At 40.5% G+C, this 25,242-nt stretch overlaps 1 protein-coding gene across 1 annotated transcript; it reads right to left on the minus strand.

The window, feature by feature from the left end:
* Window positions 1-258: 258 nt before the first annotated feature.
* Window positions 259-25,242, minus strand: LOC119781638 (carbohydrate sulfotransferase 8-like). The gene is made up of 4 exons (XM_038282177.1): window positions 25,094-25,242; window positions 10,763-10,918; window positions 4,154-4,194; window positions 259-2,325 (listed from the first exon to the last, which is right to left on the minus strand). Exons 2-4 carry the CDS (start codon window positions 10,881-10,883, stop codon window positions 1,369-1,371), a joined length of 1,119 nt encoding a protein of 372 aa, XP_038138105.1. The 5' UTR covers window positions 10,884-10,918; window positions 25,094-25,242; the 3' UTR covers window positions 259-1,368.

Here is a 25,242-nt window from a genome sequence, read left to right on the forward strand (position 1 = left end):
TGTATATATTAACTGTGATGTCATAGCTGCACCTGTAATATATGTAATATATGTACACCTGAAGCACCTGTATTATTTTAATGTTTATTAAAATTGCATATTAATCTCTTTTGTGCCTTCTTGTGTGACCTGTTTAATATTTGGATATTTCTGTAGCTACACATTCAGGCTTGACCAGAACTTCCCTCTGAAATGCAGAAATTCTGGTTTGCCACACCTGAAACTGTCCGGTAGCTCTTCCTTTGGAAAAACGTAACTGGCTGCCATTGTTGGCTTTAAATTAAATAACAGCTGATAGTTGGCGAGTTCAAAGATAGTTTGTTCCAGATGTCGTCCTTTGTTTATAATAGTCCTTTTGGTAATTATCTTGATATAGATCTATTTGGAGTACCAATATTTTATTTTAATTATGTTTATCATTTATGTATTTTCTTATTATTTTAGTGATCAATGGCGTTAAATGTAAATATGTATCATTTATTTTGTAAATGTCTTGTGCGTACAGTGTGTAAAGTGATGTTACAAATTGTATTGTCACACGGAAGATTGGTGTCCCCCAGGAAGAATAGCTTTTAGCTTATGCTAAAATAAATAAATAAAACAAACAAACTGGTTGTACAATTTCCTTCTAATCGCTTCTGAGAGTCTTACTGTTCCTGAAGAATACGATCCAACCTAAGGGTTTACAGTTACAGTCTGAACCTGTTACCTGATCTAAAAAAACATTAACCAACACTGTGTCCAGTCAGTGAGATGATAAATAGTCACTTAATATTTTGTTGCTTAATGCGTTTCTCTTTTTGACGAAGGATCGATATTCAGCTCCATTCCAGCTTCAGTAACTCCACTTTTAAATACATCACTTATACCTGAGGAATGAGATAAATAGGATTCTGCATCCACCCTCCACCTCTAACATTTATGGTGTTAAACACCTGGGGAGACGTCCAGGTGATTATACTGCTCTGCATTGCTGATCATCTATGGCAATGTGAGCGGTCCAAGTGGCAACTGGATCTGTGACCAATTCTACAAAAAGTGGGATGCATGAAGGAATTGTGCAAATTCAAGTTCAGAGGTTTCTCACAACTCAAACATTAACTATGAAAACTACACACTTTTTAGTGCATGAGGCCCCAGGGCAGCTCAAACCGTCCATGAGGGCAGAAATTAGTGCAAATTTACAAATAGATCAGAACTTCCTTAAGGCGGAAATCAGTGCAAACTCAGACTGATTATCAGCTCACACTGTCCCTGAAAGCCCTTGGACATGACCCTCCCTGAAGGCGGACCTCTGTGCAGGTCTGGAGATTGTCTGTTTCAGTGCTCAGAGGAACCCTCAGTCCAGACCCTCCCTGAATGAGACCATCAGTGCAGATCCTGGAAGGGTTTGGGGTAGCTGAACATCAGGTAGTCCTGATAGTAAAACTCAAAGACCTTCTGCCGCTCAGTGCTGTTCAGCAGGGAGAAATATTCCCGAGTGATTCTGGATGAGGTCCGTTCTGCCAGCGGATTCCTGTCTTTAAAGTTGGGGAAGGTGAGGTTGTTTGGTGCCCGAATGCTGTGCAGCAGGAAGTCGGCGTCCTCCTGCAGGCTCTCAAACTTCCCAATGAAGTTGTAAGGGATCAGACAGGGGCTGCACAGCTTGCTGACCCGCTCCCAGTGGATGTCCATCCCAACGGGTTTCTGTGCATCCAGCAGGTACTGAACAAACTCCCTGAAAGTGACGCCGGCGCCGGTTCTGAGAGCAGACCTTGTGGCATTGGGCCGGTACCTGGAAATGATGGCCCGTCCAAACACAGGATGGTAGTATGAGTTCGGACTCTCAAACTTGTCCCTGAAGGCTGAGACAAGCCGCTCAAAGGGCTCCCTAACGAACAGAACCTTTGTGTAGGATCGGAGTCTCTCAGCGATCCCGATCCGATTGTAGCTGTCCAGCCGCCGAAGCTGGTTGTTATAATGAGCTGCATCATGAGGAATGTCCTGTGTGGAGCTGGCTCTGCCTCCCAGAACCATGAGGACCCGTTTCCAGTTGGAGCAGCCAGCTTTGGGCACCTCACAGTATAACAGGCGGAACCGGTCTTCCACATAAATGCGAGATACCTGCTGCGGTGTTATCCGCTGCCTCCCATGGGCCGGCCGGTACCGGGTGCAGACGTCGCTCAGCAGGCGCCGCCGGGACGCCTGCGTCCTCAGCTGCTGCAGCACCTCCTCCCCGCTCTTCAGCAGCAGCTTCGTTTGGCGCTTAGTGACGGGCTGCTTGTTGCTAGGCAACATGTCAGGACAAAGTCGGAGGCTATTAGTTGGCCGGGCTGCAGCTGGAACCTGAAACACAGAACAGTATCAAAACCTGAGGCTGCATGAGGAATCCAAAACCAGAATCTAGACTTGAGCTGCAGCTGTAGCTTAAAATACCAACTATTACCAGGATCAGAACCGGACCAGACAGTGAAGGAGACAGCAGAGAAAACCTAAGCTTAAATTTTAAAGGGGCCATACAATGATTCTATAGTGTATTTGGTGCTGGTCCTTAAGGTCTCTGAATAGGGTGTGTAACATTGATTGGGCTGAAAATGGCATATTTGCTGTTCTATGAGCCCTAATGCAACACTGGTTAAAAGCCCTAGAATGAAACCACAGGTTTTCTTCCTTTTATGGTATGATCATGAATATTTAGATGAGCTGTGCTCTGATTGGTTGGTTTACAACGAGCGAAGCTGCTGAGCAAAGACGCATCATAGCAACAAGCACTCACTCACTGAAACATCAAATTGTTGATATGGTAGGGTGACCAGACGTCCTCTTTTTCCTGGACATGTCCTACTTTTCATACCTAAAAAAATGGTTTGGTTGACAGTGCAGCAGAACCGTCAGCTGTTGTTTTATATTTGTATTTATCTGATAATTTTTCTTTTCTCAGTTAATTTCCTTGTTTTGTTTTTTTTATTCACATTTTTTATTGACAGGAACCAGCTGGGAGAAGACCTTTAAGACTTCTGATGAAAACTTTGAGGTTGGTCGCTGTATCCGAATATCTGCCCTAATCACTATATAGTGGTTAAGCCATTTTAGACGAGTGTCCGAACGTCTAGTGGATGAAAAAGTGGTGAGCTTGAAATTTCCCACAATGCAACTTTAAAAGTAGTGATCATCCATCTGAATGGTCAGGTAATTGAATTTTCTATAAAGTCCACCATTTTGCCCCCAGTCAATACGGTGATGGAGGGATTTAGGGATTCGGACATACATTCGGAAACAGCCACTGCTTCCACCTTAAAGTCGTAGGGAAACGGCCGTTCCAACCGTTGCATCTCCGAATTCTGTGGTGCCCGACTTTACACTAGTGAATAAAGTGAATGGTTGTTTATCAAGGGGGAGGGATTGTTGTGGCAAGTTTGGTTGTGACCGGTCTCTCGGAAGTGTCATTGCTAACCAGTTAGCATCTTAGTGCTAGCAGGTTCCCAATGGGAAAGTACATTGGGACCAAGTAGCACTAAATTGGTGACTTAGAAACGACGCTGTCAAGGAACGCTATGGACAGAGGAAACATGCAAGAGGAGGAGAGTTTAGTGTCGGAGGTCGTGGATGAGTCTCCTCTGTCATCCATTTTTTATTTAGAGGAGGAAAGCGGGGACGAAGACATTATGGAAGAGGACGCCAGGGAGGCAGAAGCTTGGTTTGGTGTAGAAGGCTTCCAGCCGTACATGTTTGAGCCCTTGCCTCGCAACGCTGCCAGTTCTGTTAGCTCTACGCCTGCTGAAGACACAGACGTCCATCCCCGTGAACACTGGGACTCAACTCAATGGGAAAGGAAAGGATTCTTATTTCTTATTTCAACCGTTGCGTATATTAGCTGTGACATATGAATCAAGATGCTATGACTGAAAAAATGTCATTGACAGATGACCGATGATATACGATTGGCCAAATTTAGGTGTACAGGCTGACGTATAACTAGACAGGTGTTTTTTTAAAATAGAAATTTTCTAACTTTTGGGAAAACATGTTCTGATAAAGAGTACATTTATATACATGTTTAAGGCAGAATGATTTGACATTTAAATATGATTTCCCTACGGTCTTAAGTGCTGCTGTTCAAAACTGCTGCAGTGATACAGGTGTCAAGCATGTGACATCATGGTGCCATTCTCACCTTCAGTACGGGCCGCCGCCGACCATCTGGAACCGGAACACCTGAAATAGAGAAACAGAGTTGAACAGAGCCCCTGGGAGAGCTGAACCATCAGTGAAGGGCGTACAGCTCTCCTCTATTTCAGGTTAATGTTTGTTCAGAAAAGTTAACATGGAGTCACTTCCACCATTGCTACTGTAATTCTCCTCTGCTGGGAATACTCTGGTCCTAATCTGGTTCTGTGCCAGCGTCAGATCCGGGCCACCTGCTCTAATGCTGGGCCTGTTTTAGTATCTAAAGCCACAGCTGTGCAGCTGCTGAGTTTGAACTGCCGCTCTCTATGTCTGTGCTGCATGTTGGAGAATCCATGTTTGATCTGTAAGGTTCTGGTTCCATATCAGTGAATCGTTTTTAATGAAATAAAGATGAAGCTGCAGAGGTTCTTCTGCTTCGCTGATGGGATGACACAGCTCCCCTGAAAGCTTCTGCGCTTCTCATGATACTTTTCAGTCACAACGGCAAATTTTCAAATATTAATGAGTTGGATATAAATAAAAGATGGACGGAGAGGATGAGGAGGGCGGACAGCTCTCATCTCCTAAGGAGGATTCAGCCAATCCACCCAACTATCCTAAGAACAACAGAAAGCCTCTTCCTGCTCGGATTGACAAACACAAGAACTGATGACTGAGGTCAGACCTTCATCCACCTGGCATGTTCTTGTTCCAGCTACATATTCCGCTCTATACTGCATATTTCACTCCCTGTATTGTGGTCCCCATGTTCTAACCGATATGCTGCACATGCTCTTCTTCGAGTCTTCCACTTCATATGTCCAGATAACATAGCGGGAGCAGACAATGTAGATCCTGCCCAAAGCTTTGCATGTTCTGATAATTATGCTCCTATGTCACATGCTCTCCACAAGTTCCAGTTAAATTTTTTTTAGCTTCACATGTTCTGCTCCACATGCTCTTTTCCAAATATATTCATTCATATATGATGTTTTTCATGCTTAGAAACAGGGTGATTAATGACACCAAACAATGCGACTGTTTTAGGCCTTGGTTCCTGAAACTGCTGAGCTCTATAATCACATCCAGCATATATTCTGCTCCATAGCAAAAAGTAAACGCCCTACATTATGGTTCCAATTTTCCTACAAATGTTTTGCCCCTTTGCGACAGACTGGCAGACTGTCCTGGGTTTATCCTGCCTCATGCCCATAGACTGCCGGAGATAGGCACCGGCCCCACCGCGACCCTGACAAGGACTAAAGGCTGGTTTATACCCACCCCTTCCACAGACACTCTGGTCCACCTCTCCAAAACCAGGTAGAAGAAAGAGGTGCATGAGAACGCTGGGACCCTTTTTCCACCTGGATCACCGCTCTTTTTCGCCCTCATGTCCCTCCGTTTTCGCACAATCTTGCCCCATTTTTCCACCGCCTCGGCCGTATCTAGACCCACAGCTAGTTCGTGATTGTCCCTCTTGCGTTGTGGCGTGGAATAACATGGTGCAGACCACGCTTCAATATTGGGCATAAATCAAAAATATCTGCAACAATCTCACTGCCACACACTGCTGCAGGAGTATAACCAGTCCTTAAGCGGAAGAAGATGGATGGATGTTTTGCTCCACATGTTCTATGCTACACCTTTGGCTCCACATGTCTGACTGTACATATTAGATACTGTATGTTCTGCTCCACTAGTTCTATAGGACATGTTCTTACAACATATCCTGCTGCACATGTTTTAAATTACATGCACTGTTGCATATCTTGCTTTACGTGTTCTACTTGGACACGTTCTATTCTACATGTTCTATACCAGGGTTTCTTAATTTTGGTGCTCAGGGCTCAGTGTCCTTCATGTTTCAGGTGTGTTCCAGCTTCAGCAGAATGAAAAGGTGATCATCAGGCTACTGCAGGATATGATGGCTGCTGAGGAGGTAATTCAATCATTTGAATCAGGTGTGTTTGAATAGAGACAAAGAAGAATAGGGTAAAGAAAACTTGTTCTATACAACATGTCCTGAAGCCTGTTTGACAAAGCAAGTTTAGGAAACAGACTCAAAGTCTCAATTCTAAATCGATCTAGCCCAAGGTTTCAGTTTATTAAAAGCTGCTGTGAGTTAGTTTAATCCACTCTAATGCTACGTTCAGACCGCACGCAGCAGAAGCAGCATAAAGCGCGCCCTGCTTCAATTTTGATGCTTGTACAAGTTTAGTTCTGACCCGAGGCTGAAGCATCTTTGCTGCTCTGGCTGCGCGGTGCAAAAGTGTGTCTGAGGCGCGTTGGGCGGAGCTTCACTATCCTTTCTTTGCCTTGCAGCTATATTTGCTGTGATCAGTGGGAATAAAGTAGTTTTAATATGTTTTTAAGTGAGAAAATACACCTGAAAACTTCATCAGTGCAGTCAGTTCATCCTGATTATCATCCTGCCTTCAATATTTTTTCTGTCGGAGCCGCTCAGACCCCCACATACCAGCGGTGCGCCGACAGTAGGAATCCCTTCATCAGCAGCCTCTGGCCGGGTCGCCTCCTCGCGGTTCACCGCGGCAGCTGGTAGGTGTTTTTCCTCTAAATAATCCAAACTGCAGGCACCAGGATAATAAAAGCGAACATATTCTGCCGGCAGATTTCTGCATTTTAAGTTAATTTAGGCGTCAATCAACTGTTTCAGAGGAGCGATCACAGCGCTCTGATCATCAGCGCTGTGTCTCTCTCCCTGCCAGCTCCCAGATCAGCTTCTCTGATTGGTTGACGCGGCGCGTCGAGCAGCAAAAATTAAATTTTTCCATCTCAAGCAGCAGCGCGTTTGCGTGTTTTTTTATTAGGCTATAAATATTAATTAGGTCTACAAAGAATATTCAGCTTCACATGCCCTATTCTATATTTATTTTTACGTCCTGTATAACAGAAAAAGGGTGATAACTCATGTTTGATTGAATAAAACGTTCAGTCCTGGATTCCTGAAACATCAAGGCCTCACAACCACATTCAGGAACCTAATAAATTATCAGTATTTGGCTGCAGGAGTTTGAACTGGGAGCAGAAAGTAGAGGAAGTCTCCACACAGGAGCATTGATGTGTGGAAGTTTATGGAAAACATAAATCTCTAGAGGACTTCGTCATGATAATGAGGAGCAGAGAGCTGAAGGCTACAGATCTCTGCTGTAGATCTGAAGGTTCTATTTAAGTTCTGTAGCAGAGCAGACAGTAAATCTACTTTAAAGTTTTAATTAGAAATTGTGGAAATTATAACAGATTCTCATTAGAGTCAGAGATATAGAATATAGTCATTTCTTTCATTATAAATAGTTTATAGTTTTTTTAAATTGCGAGGGGAAAAAAAAAATCTGAATTTTTTGGCTCCACCAGACTCTGCATCCAAACAAAACAATGGCAAAGTTTCGGCTTCATCTGGTTCAGATTCCCTAAAACTCTCAGATTAAGCACCGTTTGTCATTTGAAAATGAATCTGTTAATTGATTTACAGTCAACAGAAGAATTGATAAAAAGCATAACTGATGTTTCCAGAATCCAGAGGTCAGACTGATGATGCGACTCTTTTAGTTCCAGCTGAGGATGTTTTCAGATCTGTGTCACTTGCAACTGCCTACCTGCTGATTTAACTCATCATCATAAGCCTCATTATTTCAAGCAGTTTATCCTCTTCATATTTCTTAATGTTGAGACAAACTGAATTTCAAGCAAGAAGAAAGACGGTGTGATAAACCAGAGGACTAAATAGAGTTCTTGTCCATCTGCTGCAGCAGCTTCATGACTGTCCACACAGAAGGACGGCAGCTTATCGAGGCTGCAGACGGATGGATGAGGCGTCTCACAGAGTGATGCTGCCATCAGATTCATCTGAAGGCAGTTTGTTTCCACCTGCTGAACTCTGACCGACCTTCCTGAAGTTACTCTACTGCTTTCAGACCACATCCATTCAGGAGATTCTTCATCTTTTATTCATGAATCAGCATCCATCCATTCCTCCCAGAGGACCAAGAGAAATGTGGATGTTTTAAGGTTTATCAAGGCTAAAGCTGGACGTTTTGAATACAACTTCTAGTTCTCTAAATCTGCTCACCTTAAAATGGCTTGATTATTCGGTCGCTACAGAGTAAAGAGGGATTTCTGATAGTGAACAGTGGTTTTGCTCACTTTCACTTTTTGCTTATTTTGTTATAAAACTGTTTTACAGAGCAGATTTCCAACTGTCTGTCCCACACGATGCCCAATTCAGAGCCAGGTCAAAACCACACTGAATGCACGGCCACCATCGTGCTTTGGTCCTTAACCTCTTACACCCTAAGGGGGTATAAATAAATTTCTGCCTGACAAAAACACCCAAAAGTAAATCACTTATAGCCTCAAAGCTATTAGATTTAAGAAGAAACTTTTGGTACGTCTGTAAAGGTAAGATGTCATAGAATGGTTTTCTGGTGTCAGCACCATTGTAGCTTTGACCCTGCCTTAAATATTAGGGACAAAATACAAAATATTTTGCATTTTTTGAACCTCGCCAAAATTTTCTTTGAAATAAACATTGCAAAACACTACCAAAATATTATTTATAGCACAAAAAAGTAGTACAGACTTTTAAATCTAAATGTTGTGTAAAAATATACCAAATTTGGACTCAATCATATGAATCATATTTATTTTAGAATGGTATTAGTGAGAAATTTCTTAGGCGGAGAGGCCATTTTGGCACATTTTTCCAAAAATTTCACCAAACTGTGCCAAATGTGTTTTTTACATCAATACTGGGGGTTTGTTAAAATTACGAGGTCACGTGGCAGCTGGACCTGCCGGTGGGTCCATCGGGTTCTAGGGGTTAAACTCTGGATGTGATCAACAGCAGGAGGTATGAAGCTTCTGATCTGATCTGATATCTCAGGTGTCAGAAGGTTCATGACAGAACAATTAAGAAGACTGAATGAGCGAGAACGCCAGTTGTTCTGGGATCCAAGGTAGTTTGGATCGCTGCGCTCAGTGCCAATGCGCACTTTCATCTGGTTTGGTCTGCCGCGGTTTCCGTAGACTCGTGAACGCGCTTTCAGGAAATCCTATACACTACTGTTTATGCTCTAAAAACATTCTAAATGACTTCGTGTCGAGTAAATTCTGGATGCTACCCACTCAGGACACTTGGAATACATTGGACGAGCAGTAAGGAGGAATATTGACACGTTTTTTGTGGACTTTTATGGACCTTTCTGCCTCGGGCGCCATAGACCTCCATTATTTGAATGTCAGCAGACAGCAAGAAGCCTCCCAGATCTCCAGATGCATTTGAGATATCAAAAAAGTACTCCAGAGTGTTGTTCAGCATGGGGGTGAGTAGAAAATGAAGGCTAATCATGTTTTGGGTGTACTATTCCTTTAAGCAGGAGGGTATACTTTGACAGTAGAACAAACTGAATGTTTATGTATGATGAAGATCTATATCCTAAGAGGGAACTTTGTGTGAATCTGCAGCACAGTGTTGTGCAGAATCAGATTGCGAAGTAGGAGGATGCATTAACACCATCCCAGAGGACACTCACCATCGATCCAATTAAACAACAACAAGCAGCTGAAACCAGAACCACTCTGATCAGTCCACAGGGACAGTGGAACGCGCCATCAGTCTGACTCCTCATTTCCCAGGAAAAAAAAACATCATCGCGTCAGAGAGGCTGGATGGGGCTGCTGCATGATGCAGCTCAGTGGAGGAAAATGTTGATCTAATGAGTTTGGCTTTTTATTCTAGAAGATGATCCAGATGGAAACATGCCAGCCGGATTTTGAACCAAAGCTTTAAGGCACTGAAACGGTCCAGAAACCAGATCTAGATCATTTAACAGGTGAAACAGCAGCTGACCAATTGCGGTTTAACAGACAGCATCAAAAACTGAGGAGTTTACCAAAGATCAGACCCTCCAAAAAGGAAAGCACACTTCAGCAAACTGTTGGGATGCTGCTGCAGCAGAAAGGCGCTCCTGTTAATCTCACCAGGATCCCTCCTTTCAAGGATGCAATGCAACTTTACCTTTAACAGAGGAGGGTGGAGCGAGCTACAAACGCTGTGATCTGCTCAGCTCCAGCCCACTTTTAGACAGCCTACTTATACTGCTTATGAACCTCTACTGCAGCATCAGGACTAGTTTTAGGAGCCTGGGGACCCTCAGTGAGGATCAGAGTTCCTGTATGGATCTGCAGGTTGTTTTGCTCCCATCTAAAGAGGACTTTAAATGCTGTAGTTGGGATAATTCAAACTTTAGCCTTTAACGAAACACTGCTTCCCTGCCTGTTTTTATCTTCTGATAAGAACCAAACTTTTAACTGCTGGATGATTCCTGAACCTTAAAGGGGGAAAAACATTTCAGATGTAAATGAACAACAGATAAACTGTTTCCTAGTGATCATCAAATATTAATTCGCCCCAATTGCACATTTATTTTCAGACATGTAGATGTTTGTGGTGTAGATGTTCCCATGTAATTGCATTGATAAGATTCAGAGATGGTTGGCAGAGTGAGATATTTACAGCAAATCAATAATTAATTAGGAGTTTTAGATTTCATAGCATCACTGAAACTGAGCCCAGACCAGCTGACCTGGCAGCACTGACCTGGGTTCTTCTGCAGGATGGAGTCAGTGAGGTGATGCAGGTGAACCAGGAGGAACAGTGATCCTAACCCGAGGAGAGGGAGACACCACAGAGAACAGAGCAGGGAGCGGGGAAGTTTCATCCTCCAGCAGGCTGGTCCCAGATCAGCCCCAGATCCTGAAATCACAACATTTAGGATGTTAGACCTGGATGGAATCATCACCTGGAATGTAAACACCACCTTACTGGTCAAAAGGGCACAGAAGCTCATGTACTTCCTGCGGAGGATGAGGAGAGCCCACCTGCCCCCACCCATCCTCACCACCTTCTACAGAAGCACCATAGAGAGCGTTCTGAGCAGCTGTCTCACTGTGTGGTGTGGAGGCTGCAGCGCCTCAGACTGGAAGAAGGTGAGAACAGCAGAGAGGATCATGGGGGCCCCTTTTCCCCCCATTAAAGACATTTCATCCCAGCGCTGCGTGTCCCGAGCCCGTGACATCATCACTGACCCCTCACCCCCCCACCATGGACTGTTCCCCCTGCTGCCCTCTGGGAAGAGGCTTCCCAGCATCCAATGCAGGTCCTGCAAATTCTGGAACAGCTTCTTCCCCACTGCCATTAGACTGCTGAATGTTGTATAAAAAGGGATAAAAAAAAAAACGCCAAATGTTGGAAACTGTAAATCATATACCAGTTTTAAGTTTAGATTTGATCACCATGTTTACATTTATCACTGCTGCACTTTAAAATGGAAATTCCTTGGGAGTTGTACTGAACAAAATTAATTTTTGTATACACTCTGCATGTACAAAATGACAAAATATGTCTAAGTCTAAGTCAAACATCATAGAGGGTAAGAACAAAAGACATTAGAAGGACTCTAAATCTGGGGGTGATGCTGTTAAACTAGTCCATGCATTTGTTACTTCAAGGCTCGACTATTATAATTCTTTACCATCAGTAAGTCCACAAACTGTAGTTAAAAGCCTTAAGTTGATCCAAAATGCTGCAGCCAGAGTTCTAAACAAAGTTAGACTTCTATCACCTAAAGAACATCTCCAGGAATAAAGGTCTAATGTCTACTAATAATAATAATAATTTAACTATATCTCACATTGGAGAAGTTAACCTCTGCATTTAACCCATCCCCTTGGGGAGCAGTGGACTGCCATCACGGGGCGCCCAGGGAGGAATCAGGGGTTAAGGGTCTTGCTCAGGGACCCAGAGTGGCAGTGGGGGTCCAACTCAGATTCCAAGCTCTAAGCCCTAACCACTAGGCCATCACTCCCCCCAAAGGAGGGAGCAGGACCTTGATAAACTGCTTCCTGCTTCGTTTCTCTTTAGTGGAATTGATCGCTGCAGCGGCGTCTTCACAGGGCTTCCTAAAAGTGAATCAGACAGCTGCAGCTGATTCAGAATTCTGCTGCCTGCATCCTCACTAGAACTAAGAAAGTGGAGAAAATCAGCCATCCATCCATCCATCCATCCATCTTCCTCCGCTTATCCGGGGTCGGGTCGCGGGGGCAGCAGCCTAAGAAGGGAGGCCCAGACTTCCCTCTCCCCAGCCACTTCTTCCAGCTCTTCAGTAGGAACCCCAAGGCGTTCCGAGGCCAGCCGAGAAACATAGTCTCTCCAGCGTGTCCTGGGTCTTCCCCGGGGCCTCCCCCTGAGGAAGACCAGGGACAGGGAGGCCCCGGGGAGGCGTCCAGGAGGCATCCTAACCAGATGCCCGAGCCACCTCAACTGGCTGCGAGAGAGCAGCGGTTCTACTCCGAGTCCCTCCAGGATGACCGAGCTTCTCACCCTATCTCTAAGGGAGAGCCCAGCCACCCTACGGAGGAAACCCATTTCGGCCGCTTGTATCCGTGATCTCGTTCTTTCGGTCATGACCCAAAGTTCATGACCATAGATGAGGATAGGAACGTAGATCGACCGGTAAATCGAGAGCTTCGCTTTTTGACTCAGCTCTCTCTTCACCACGACAGACCGGTACAGCGCCCGCTTCACAGCAGACGCTGCACCAATCCGCCTGTCGATCTCCCGCTCCCTTCTTCACTTCATTTTCTCAAAGTGGAGAAGATCAGCCCAGTTCTAAAGTCCTTCCACTGGTTCCCCTAATCTCAGAGAAAAGACTTTCTAATTCTTCTGTTAGTCTAGAAATCACTCAATGGCTTTGCTCCGAAATACATTACAGATTGGTTGGCAGTGGATCGACACAAGTTCTTCTTAGATTCAAAAATTCTAATTAAATATGAAAACAATGAAATTTTAAGAAAACAGTTGATCAATTGTTCTCTTACAGCTGCTTTTTGTATCTCTGCTTCCGTCTCCTTGAACCCCAGTCGGCCTCAGCAGATGGCCGCTCACACTGAGCCTGGTTCTGCTGGAGGTTTCTTCCTGTTAAAAGGGAGTTTTTCCTCTCCACTGTCGCTACAAGCATGCTTAGTGTGAGGGATTGCTGAAGAGTCAATGAGTCAATGCAATCAACTGTTTTCCTTAGACAGAAAACTTTGTATCAATTTGACTGGATGATCTGGTTGAACTGCAAAGTGCCTTGAGATGACATGTGTTGTGAATTTGGCGCTATATAAATAAACTGAATTGAATTGAATTAGTCTGCATAATAAAATTAAATCAGGAAAACAAAGTCATTTCTGTGAGGTTCAAAGTTGGAACTGATTTTCTAAAGAGCAGCAAACCAGCCGCTGGTCAGTAATGATCAGCTGGAAACGACACAAAGCCGCTGCAGGAAACTGTTGCTCATATCAGAACATTAATCCAATCGTCTGCAGTCAGGAGCTAAACTTGCCCAGCTATCAGAAGGTTAATGATACACTGGCTCCTAAAGTGAACATCATCAGGAATCCCTCAACAATCTCCAGACCCTCTGCTCCCAGTCGTCCCAGTATTCCCAGTTCAGGTGAGCTTTTAAGGTCCTTTCGGAGACTCCGGTCCCATTCCGGAAAACTGGCATTAATTGTGGTGGACCCAGACTTCCTGTCCGATTTTCTCCAACAGTTTCGCCTGCAGCTCCATCAGCTGGAGAGGAGCCCAGCAGGCATATATTTATAAATCTGGTTATTTGTTCTTTACAAATACAGAAACAGCTGAAATCTGATTCCTGTTGAATCTGCGTAAGCAGACAGAGCAACCTTTATGCTGTCCCTGCAGCCCAACCACAGCCTGAGGAGTCCTAATAAGGAAAGCACAGAGGAAAGGGGTGATCACAGGACACACAAACTGAAACAGAGCTGCATTCATGATGGAGGATTACTGTGTTAATCAACACTGCATGATCTGAGAACTGAAGAAAAAGCCAAGAGTTAATCTGATGAGACAGATGGCTAAAGGTTTAACTGGTGCAGAGGTGGAACCATCCCTGAGCCAAAGGGCATAAACTGGAAGCAGCCGACAATAAAACTTAAGAGTAAAACAGATGATCTGTTGCTGACCTTTGACCCTTTGACCAGCCAACAGACTCTCTGAACGAATCAGCATGACGGGTTCTCTCTGTTGGATCAACATCTGTCCAGAGTGATTTGGATTTCTGCTTTCAATAAAACAGATGTAACTAAATCAGGGATGCAGAGATCCACATTTTTCCCTTCCAATTAGGTACATGTATGTATGAATGCACTCATGGATAACACAAAATAAAGCTGCAAATTAGTCTAAGGTCAGAAAAGAAGGTCATAACACATTCAATCATGCTAACAGGAGAAAAAAAACCAACGAAAAAACTAACGGTGTTATCACTACCTGATCTCTACCGGTAGCACAATTTGCACCATCGGCTCAACTGCGCATGTGCAAGCAGATAATTCATCTCCAATGAGCTCCTTGATATGTGCTTGATAATGGCTTTGTCTCCATTCAAACCCAGGTTTAAACGGTCACTTCAGATGTTTTATAAAATATGTGAATCAGGAAATTGTCTATATACCAAACTGAATGATTGATGTTATCTACTTCAAAAAACACTTTAGCTTTTGAAATGGAAAATTGTTCTTTTTTTTAATTAATATTATATTTTTTTTATTTAAAAAGTCAATGTATAATATGGATGCATAAAAACACGTTTTTTATTTCAGTGTTAAATTCTGTTTAAAATTGGTTACCCCTGCTATAAAGTGTTAAAGTTCAATAATGTATTTTTTGAGAAAATAAATGCATTTAAATCCTCAATCTTACGTCTGGGAACTAACTTTTTCATCTTTGGATTTGAACATAGATCAAGTATATTTGATAGGGATGCACGATATTGTGATTTTGGCCGATATCCGATATGCCGATATTTTAAAACTCATGTAGCCGATAACCGATATCGATACCGATGTTAAAGCTGGACAAAAATAAGTAGTCATTGAAAATAGCAGTTTTGTTATCCATTTCTGACACTTTGAAAAATAATATACTCAAATATATTTTCATATGCTGATATCAAATTGATTTTTAAAAACGCGGTATCGATCTATTTTACTTTCAAAATTTCGTGAAATTTCATCGTTCTGTTACAAACTCTCGTGATATTTTGCAAATTCTTGTGAGATTTTGTTAGTAAAATAGATCGATACCGCGTCAATATATCAACATATAAAAATATGGCAAAATTTCGTGAATTTTCAGGGGATTTCGTAGCATAACGATGACATATAGCAATATTTCATTAGTAAAAGAGATTGATATGGTGTTTTTAAATGGCAATATATCAGCATATGAAGATATTGGGATATTTTAATGGATCAATATTTTTTCCCTCGTCTTTAGAAGTTTTTAAGTCTGTAAAAAATAAGTTTTTGAGGAAGAGGAAGAAGTAGTATTGTTTTTTTTTTTTAGACTTTAGAAACTCAGAAGCTGATCAATTATCGGGTTAAATATCGGTGGGGTGGCCGATGTCTGATATTCAGTTTTAAGGCCGAAACCGATAGGGGGCCGATTATATTGTGCATCCCTAATATTTGAGTTTTAATTTTTCTTGTCCTGTTAAAATTATGGTGTAAATAGAGCATAATCTAAAGAAAGAAACAACTAAAATGCAGATAAACATGGTGTAATCATACTTTGCCAGACTACTCTGAGCATGTCCCATGATTATGTCAGACAAGCAGTTTAAAAAAATGACACCAGAAGTGAAAAAATGCAAAATATAAATCATATTTCAGACGACAGATGAGCTGACCATATGTGATTCAGAACAAGACATAAACTTTAGCCTGAATCTGGTCTCTACGGGTCTGAGGCCTGTAGCAACATGTTTACAGTCGGCAGGGCACCATGACGACGCCCGTCTGAGGAGCTATCCCATCAACAGGCTGGATCGAGTTACACTGGCACAAACAGGAAGTCAGCTGAGGAGAGATTATCCCACGGAGGATTCCTGCTGCAGCTGAGAGACTGTCCCACAGAAACAGGAGAGAAAAACCTTCTCTGGTTTTTCATGAAGCAGAGAGATAAAGATGTTCCTCTGCTACACCTGAGACCACCTGATTTAGATGGTTTGTTCTAGTATCTAATGGAAGCCATTTCATTGATGAAGGAGCTGCGTTTCAGAAGGACAACGCAAACTGGGACTCTAAAAAGAGTCAGATATGAGGAGTTGAGTGTCTTTAAGTGGAGGCCCACAAACACTTTCCACGCTGCAACTGTGGGTCTATGAAGATGAAAGCTGTACCTACGGTTTTAATCAGCTGCTTTAACCAGTTCAACCATGTAGTAAAGCACCGAGACAAGTTGTAGGGAAATCATATTTAAATGTCAAATCATTCTGCCTTAAACATGTATATAAATGTACTCTTTATTAGACCTTATTGTCCCAAAATGTAAAACATTTCTAGTAAAAAAAAATAATCCTGTCTTAAAATTAGTGGGAGTTTTTTTCCGTTATCTTATGCAGGCCAGTTAGTTATACGTCAGCCTGTACACCTAAATTTGGCCATCGGTCATCTGTCAATCAAATAGTTTCAGTCATGGCATCTTGATTCATATGTTGCAGCTAATATACGCAACGGTTGAAATAAGAATCATTTCCTTTCCCAGTGTTCACGGGGTTGGCCGTCTGTGTCTTCAGCAGGCGTAGAGCTAACAGAACTGGCAGCGTTGTAGGGTTGTAAATCACACCCATCATGGCGATTCCATTCAGTATCGATTTCGTGACCCAACGATTCGATTATTTTCGATACTCAAGATCATGTTCTTTTTCCTCCGCCACGTCTGTCTTGCCTACCTCTTCTGTCAGCTCCGCTATCTCGGCCATGTCTGTCTTGCCTACTTTTTTATGGACTGTGTGTGTGTGCATGCGGAAAGAGGGCAGTGGCTAAAGGAAGCGGGGTAGGTACTGTAGGTTTAGCGCCACCTCAGCACGGGAATCAGAATTACGTCCAGGAGCAAATGGTAAATGGTAAATGGCATGTACTTATATAGCACCTTTATTCAAGTTAGGAGACTTGACCAAAGCGCTTTACACTACATTCATTCACCCATTCACACACACACACTCACACACTGATGGTGGCAAGCTACATTGTAGCCACAGCTGCCCTGGGGCTCACTGACAGAAGCGGGGCTGCCGTACACTGGCGCCACCGGGCCCTCTGACCACCATCAGTAGACAATGCAGGCGAAGTGTCTTGCCCAAGGACACAATGTCACTGAAAGACGGAGTTGGGGCTTGAACCGTCAACCCTTCGATTTCAGGGCAAACTCCTACATCCAACGGCACTGTCGCCCCAAATGGATAAAAATAGACCGGAGGGAAAACAAAAACATGAATCGATACTCTTGCAGACGTGTCGATGCATCGGATCGTCGGCTGTTGGATCGATGCATCGATACAAAAACAATTATTATTTACACCCCTAGTGTACACCCCTGTTTGAGCCCTTGCAAGGCTCATGTACGGCTGGAAGCCTTCTACACCAAACCAAGCTTCTGCCGCCCTGGCGTCCCCTTCCACAACATCTTCATCCCCGCTTTCCTCCTCTAAATAAAAAATTTATGACAGAGGAGACTTATCCACGACCTCTGACACTAAACTCTCCTCTTCTTGCATGTTTCCTCTGTCCATAGCGTTCATTTAAAACATCGTTTCTAAGTCACCAATTTAGTGCTACTTGGTCCCAATGGAATTTCCCATTGGGAACCTACTAGCACTAAGTTGCTAACTGGTTAGCATGATGCTTCCAACAAACTGGCCACAATCAAACTTGCTTGCGAACCTTCCGACACAGCAACCCTGCCCTCTTGACAAACGATGAATCGCATTCACTTTATTCACTCGTGTAAAGGCGGGCACCAGTCGGAGAATTTGGATATGCAATGGTTGGAACGGCCGTTTCCCTATGCTGTTTAGATAAATACTGCAAAATTAAACAAGCTCGTATGAAAATGTAATCTCAATAGAAAAAGGGGATTTGGGGGTGAGTTACACTTTAAGCATCTGTCCGTACATTTCATCGTTCGTTCGTTTTACTCCAGCGTTTGATTGTTTTACGCGAGTTTCAAAGCCTGTTTGTCCAGAGTTCATCGTCACAGGATTTACTATTATTGTTGTGTGGGAAGTTCCTCTACTCAGATGGATAGATCTGAATGCTAGTTGCAACTCCATCTTCCTTTTAGTGTGGAGTCAGTACCACTTTAAGCCTATTACTGCCCCCTAAAGGACTGGAATGAGAAGGGCAGTGTCTTACTATGGTTAAAAGGTACATGGTCATGTTATCTGCCTACACCAGAAAGAACCAAATCAAGGAGACTATGATAAAATAAGGCTGTATATTCAAAGCATCTTTCCTGATTGTGTTTTGATCCTCCTTTTTAAGCCTAAATAGAATTCCAGCAACCAATTTTAAACATAAACGTGGCACCATCTACTGGCAGTACTGCCATTGATGCAGCTTCTGGAACGAAGTCCTGATTATGAAATGAAATCAGTGTCTCCATGAAGCTTACCAGCAGAGGGAAGCATGAAATGCTCTAAAATCTTCTGATAATTATTTGTGTTGACTGTTGATTTCAGAAAACACAGCAGAGCAACACCAGCAGATGACATTTCATCACAAACCGTCATTGACTGCACCTCGCGAGGCTTCCTTTAGACTCTGGGACCTAGATTTCATAATTAAAAGAGATTTTGATTTAATCTTAAAGAGGGACTTTGGACCCCTGAGTAACATTCTTAGTCTTCTTCGCATCACCGCTTAAAAGAAAGCAGTGACTCTTCCTCTGCTTGAATATTAGCTTATCAAGAGACATGTTGACATCTAGCGTGACCAAATAAAAAAAACAAAAAAACAAAAACAAATATGGGACGAATAGGATGCTTATGAGAGACATGTGGGACAGTCATGGCTAAAACAGCAGTGAGTTTCGTTGCACAAAAAAATATACTTTTAAACTACCTCAACGGGCGTGTATCTCTTTAGTCGTGTGCAAAAAACTATTACTTACTTTTTGGTGTTTTTTGAAGCGTATGTTGATCTGACCTTAAATTGTTTATTTTGTACATGACTAAAGGGAAAAATGCCTGTCGAGGTAGTTTAAAGTGTATTTCTCGTGCAAAACTAAAGGGATAAATGCAAATCCGGTGTCTTGCACATGCATATTGACTATTGGCATGCTGGTCCGACAGAACAACTGTCTACATAGTGGATATCCTTTAATTTAGAAATTTTTTTTTTGCTTTTGATGCATCACTTCTTAGTTTTTACATTTTAAAAACTAAGAAGTGATCCACCTAATTTAATATGCTTGTATAGCATTTTATGTAATTTGTGTAGCATATTTTGTAAATGAATATAATTAATATATTTACAATTAAGACATTTCGAAAAAGGTTTGAGGGTAACTTTGCCATTTTGTCAGATGTAGTTGTTCTTTTATGTTTTCTAACTAATTTTTCATGCTCATGGTCTGCATTGACCTTAGCAACATTTTATTGGTTAATACGCCTGTGAAAAGCCAAACATTTGTATTGAGCTTGAAGCGAAAAGCAAATGATCTGAAAAGCACAATTTGAAAATAATTTATTCATAAAACTATATCGGTTGAAAAACAGAAGTATTAAAATTGAATTGGAATAACCATTTTGTACATTTATGGTTACAAAAAGTGTTCTTTGATTGCAGCAATACTGGAAGAAAATACACACATGGAATTAGAGGATATACCTGTGAAGGAGTGTTAGGGCCAGGCTAGAGATTTTTTTTTCTTCTACTTCGAGAATAAAGTCGTAACATTACGAGAATAAATTCGTAAAATTACGAGAAAAAAAACTGCACAACGACAATAGTCATAAAATTAGGAGAATAAAGATGTAAAATTGCAAGAAGAGAGTCGTAAAAATTACGAGAATAAAGTCACAATGAGAACAGTGATAAAGTTACAAATATAAAGTCACAACAAGAACACTCATAAAATTACGAGAATAGAGTTGTAAAATCACGAAAAAAAACTCATAGAAATACAAGAATAAAGTTGTAAAATTACACAAATAAAGTCATGAGAATCGTCATAAAATTCAGAGAATAAAGTCGTAAAATTACAAGAATAAAGTCATAAAATTACAAGAATAAAGTCATAAAATTACAAGAATAAAGTAATAAAATTACGAGAAAAAAGTCACAACGAGAATAGTCATAAAATTAGGAGTATAAAGTTGTAAAATTCAGAGAATAAAGTTGTAAAATTATGAAAATAAAGTAATAAAATTACCTAAATAAAGTAATAAAATCACAAGAATAAATTCGAAAAATTACAGAAAAAAAGCACAAGAGAATATTCATAAAATTGCGAGAATAAAGCCATAGAATTCCGAGAATAAAGTCGTAAAATTACACGAATAAAGGCGTAAAATTACGAGAAAAAGTCACAACGAGAATAGTCATAAAATTACGAGAAGTAATAAAATTACGAGAATAAAGTCGTAAAATTACAAGACTAACGTCACAACGAGAACAGTAATACAATTACGAGAATAAAGTCATAAAATTACGACAATAAAGTCGTAAAATTATGAGAATAAAGTCACAACAACAATATTCATAGAATTCCGAGAATAAAGTCGTAAAATTACACGAATAAAGTCGTAAAATTACGAGAAAAAGTCACAACGAGAAGTCATAAAATTAGGAGTATAAAGTTGTAAAATTATGAAAATAAAGTAATAAAATTACCTAAATAAAGAAATAAAATCACAAGAATATATTCGAAAAATTACAGAAAAAAAGCACAAGAGAATATTCATAAAATTGCGAGAATAAAGCCATAGAATTCCGAGAATAAAGTCGTAAAATTACACGTATAAAGGCGTAAAATTACGAGAAAAAGTCACAACGAGAATAGTCATAAAATTACGAGAAGTAATAAAATTACGAGAATAAAGTCGTAAAATTACAAGACTAACGTCACAACGAGAACAGTAATACAATTACGAGAATAAAGTCATAAAATTACGACAATAAAGTCGTAAAATTATGAGAATAAAGTCACAACAACAATATTCATAGAATTCCGAGAATAAAGTCGTAAAATTACACGAATAAAGTCGTAAAATTACGAGAAAAAGTCACAACGAGAAGTCATAAAATTACGAGAAGTAATAAAATTACGAGAATAAAGTCGTAAAATTACGAGAATAAAGTCACAATAAGAACAGTCATAAAATTATGAGTATAAAGTAGTAAAATTACGAGAATAAAGTCACAACGAGAATAAAGTAATACAATTAGGAGAATAAAGTCATAAAATTACGAGAAGTAATAAAATTACGAGAATAAAGTCGTAAAATTACGAGAATAAAGTCACAACGAGAATAAAGTAATACAATTAGGAGAATAAAGTCATAAAATTACGAGAAGTAATAAAATTACGAGAATAAAGTCGTAAAATTACGAGAATAAAGTCACAATAAGAATAGTCATAAAATTAGGAGTATAAAGTTGTAAAATTCAGAGAATAAAGTTGTAAAATTATGAAAATAAAGTAATAAAATTACCTAAATAAAGTAATAAAATCACAAGAATAAATTCGAAAAATTACAGAAAAAAAGCACAAGAGAATATTCATAAAATTGTGAGAATAAAGCCATAGAATTCCGAGAATAAAGTCGTAAAATTACACGAATAAAGGCGTAAAATTACGAGAAAAAGTCACAACGAGAATAGTCATAAAATTACGAGAAGTAATAAAATTACGAGAATAAAGTCGTAAAATTACAAGACTAACGTCACAACGAGAACAGTAATACAATTACGAGAATAAAGTCATAAAATTACGACAATAAAGTCGTAAAATTATGAGAATAAAGTCACAACAACAATATTCATAGAATTCCGAGAATAAAGTCGTAAAATTACACGAATAAAGTCGTAAAATTACGAGAAAAAGTCACAACGAGAAGTCATAAAATTACGAGAAGTAATAAAATTACGAGAATAAAGTCGTAAAATTACGAGAATAAAGTCACAATAAGAACAGTCATAAAATTATGAGTATAAAGTAGTAAAATTACGAGAATAAAGTCACAACGAGAATAAAGTAATTCAATTAGGAGAATAAAGTCATAAAATTACGAGAAGTAATAAAATTACGAGAATAAAGTCGTAAAATTACGAGAATAAAGTCACAATAAGAACAGTCATAAAATTATGAGTATAAAGTAGTAAAATTACGAGAATAAAGTCACAACGAGAATAAAGTAATACAATTAGGAGAATAAAGTCATAAAATTAGGAGAATAAAGTCATAAAATTACGAGAGTAAAGTCATAAAAGTACGAAAATAAAGTAGTAAAATTGCGAGAAAAAAGTCACAACGAGAATAGTCATAAAATTATGAGAATAAAATAGTAAAGTTACGAGAATAAAATAGTAAAATTTTGAGAATAAAGTAACAAAATTACGAAAATAAAGTATCAAAATTACGAGAATAAAGTAATAAAATTACAAGAATAAAGTAGTCAAATTACGAAAATAAAGTCACAATGAGAACAGTCATAAAATTACGAGAATAAAGTTGTAAAATTGCGAGAGACAAGTTCTCGCAATTTTACAACTACAAGAAGCACTTTTTTCCCTAAAATGAGGAATGTCGAGCATCATGTGAAGTTATGCTTTGGCTCTGGTTTGACAAACAAGGAAATCTTTTAGCACCAGCATCTAATTGGGCAGCAGGTCAAAGTGAACTCAGGTTGCTGGTTGGGCGTCATCTGCTGGACAGAACTCCAAGTTTTCTTTCTGAAATGGTTTGTTCATTGATGACTTCATTCTCGAATTAGGAGAAATAAATCTCTGGCCCGGAGCTCAGTCGTATACAGGTGCTGGTCATAAAATTAGAATATCATGAAAAAGTTGATTGATTTCAGTAATTCCATTTAAAAAGTGAAACTTGTATATTATATTCATACATTACATACAAACTCATATATTTCAGATGTTTATTTTGTTTAATTTTGATGATTACAAATGACAACAAATGAAAATCTCAAATTCATCATATCAGAAAATTAGAATATTGTGAAAAGGTTCAAAATTGATGGCCCCTGGTGCCACACTCTAATCAGCTAATTAACTCAAACCACCTGCAAAAGCCTTTAAATGGTCTTTCAGTCTAGTTCTATAGGCTACACAATCATGGGGAAGACTGCTGACTTGACAGTTGTCCAAAAGACGACCATCGATACCTTGCACAAGGAGGGCAAGACACAAAAGGTCATCGCTAAAGAGGCTGGCTGTTCACAGAGCTCAGTGTCCAAGCACATTAATAGAGAGGCGAAGGGAAGGAAAAGATGTGGTCGAAAAAAGTGTACAAGCAAGAGAGATAACCGCACCCTGGAGAGGATTGTGAAACAAAACCCATTCAAAAATGTGGGGGAGATTCACAAAGAGTGGACTGCAGCTGGAGTGAGTGCTTCAAGAACCACCACACACAGACGTATGAAAGACATGGGTTTCTGCTGTCGCATTCCTTGTGTCAAGCCACTCTTGAACCACAGACAGCGTCAGAAGCGTCTTGCCTGGGCTAAAGAGAAACAGGACTGGACTGCTGGTGAGTGGTCCAAAGTCATGTTCTCTGATGAAAGTAAATTTTGCATTTCCTTTGGAAATCAAGGTCCCAGAGTCTGGAGGAAAAGAAGAGAGGCACTTCATCCACGTTGCTTGAAGTCCAGTGTAAAGTTTCCACAGTCAGTGATGGTTTGGGGTGCCATGTCATCTGCTGGTGTTGGTCCATTGTGTTTTCTGAGGTCCAGGGTCAACGCAGCCACATACCAGGAAGTTTTAGAGCACTTCATGCTTCCTGCAGCTGACCAACTTTTTGGATGCAGATTTCATTTTCCAACAGGACTTGGCACCTGCACACAGTGCCAAAGCTACCAGTACCTGGTTGAAGGACCATGGTATCCCTGTTCTTAATTGGCCAGCAAACTCTCCTGACCTTAACCCCATAGAAAATCTATGGGGTATTGTGAAGAAGAAGATGCAATACACCAGACCCAACAATTCAGAAGAGCTAAAAGCCACTATTAGAGCAACCTGGGCTATCATAACACCTGAGCAGTGCCACAGACTGATCGACTCCATGCCACGCCGCATTGCTGCAGTAATACAGGCCAAAGGAGGCCCAACTAAATACTGAGTGCTGTACATGCTCATACTTTTCATGTTCATACTTTTCAGTTGGCCAACATTTCTATAAATCCTTTGTTTTTATTGGTCTTCAGTAATATTCAAATTTTCTGATATGATGAATTTGAGATTTCATTTGTTGTCATTTGTAATCATCAAAATTAAACAAAATAAACATCTGAAATATATGAGTTTGTATGTAATGTATGAATATAATATACAAGTTTCACTTTTTAAATGGAATTACTGAAATCAATCTACTTTTTCATGATATTCTAATTTTATGACCAGCACCTGTACATCTATGAATTTCTGCAGGACAAATATTAAGTTTTCACTCCTCTCCACTCCTTACGGTATCATTCCTGGAAAACAAATGTTTATTCTTATGATCATCTTTAGTCAAAGTGACATTAACGTTTTAAAATAAAGGAGAATACAGCAGTAAAATCAGTTAAACATAGAAGAGTTTTTCTTCGCATTTCAATACCAGACAGAACCACATCATTTCAGCAATGAGGATTTCTCTATTTTTCTGAGTTCTGGTTTTTCAGCAGGTGTGGTCTCCGTTCTTAAGAATTTTAGGATCCAATAAATATATTTAGCTTTGAAAAAGCTGGCGCTGCTGTGGTTTAAGTGGAGCTTTCCAGACAGGTGCAACAGATTCACCTTCAGGAGGGTGAGGTATGGGCTCAGGGAGGAACCCCAGTGGGAACCGGGCCAGAGTGACACTCACCTGAGTCCGGATTAGTTCCAGGTCCGGTTCCCGCATGAATCCTTCTCACCTGGTCACTTTAAACCTGATCAAACCAGAGAACGCTGCAGGACAACTGATAGACGCCCCGATCCAACCACACGGAGTTCAGAGGAGGATCAAACCGACCA

This window comes from Cyprinodon tularosa, unplaced genomic scaffold (genome assembly GCF_016077235.1).
Source record: "Cyprinodon tularosa strain WSP-4 unplaced genomic scaffold, ASM1607723v1 ctg180, whole genome shotgun sequence".
Lineage (NCBI taxonomy): Eukaryota > Metazoa > Chordata > Actinopteri > Cyprinodontiformes > Cyprinodontidae > Cyprinodon > Cyprinodon tularosa.

Bases quoted from the DNA above. Each gene is read 5' to 3' on its own strand.
- LOC119781638 (XM_038282177.1), bottom strand. From the start codon at position 10,883: ATGAAACTTCCCCGCTCCCTGCTCTGTTCTCTGTGGTGTCTCCCTCTC. The intron at 4,195-10,762 runs GTCAGTGCTGCC...TCTCTATTTCAG, and splicing joins CATCCTGCAGAAGAACCCAG to GTGTTCCGGTTCCAGATGGT. The intron at 2,326-4,153 runs GTGAGAATGGCA...TCTGTGTTTCAG, and splicing joins GGCGGCGGCCCGTACTGAAG to GTTCCAGCTGCAGCCCGGCC.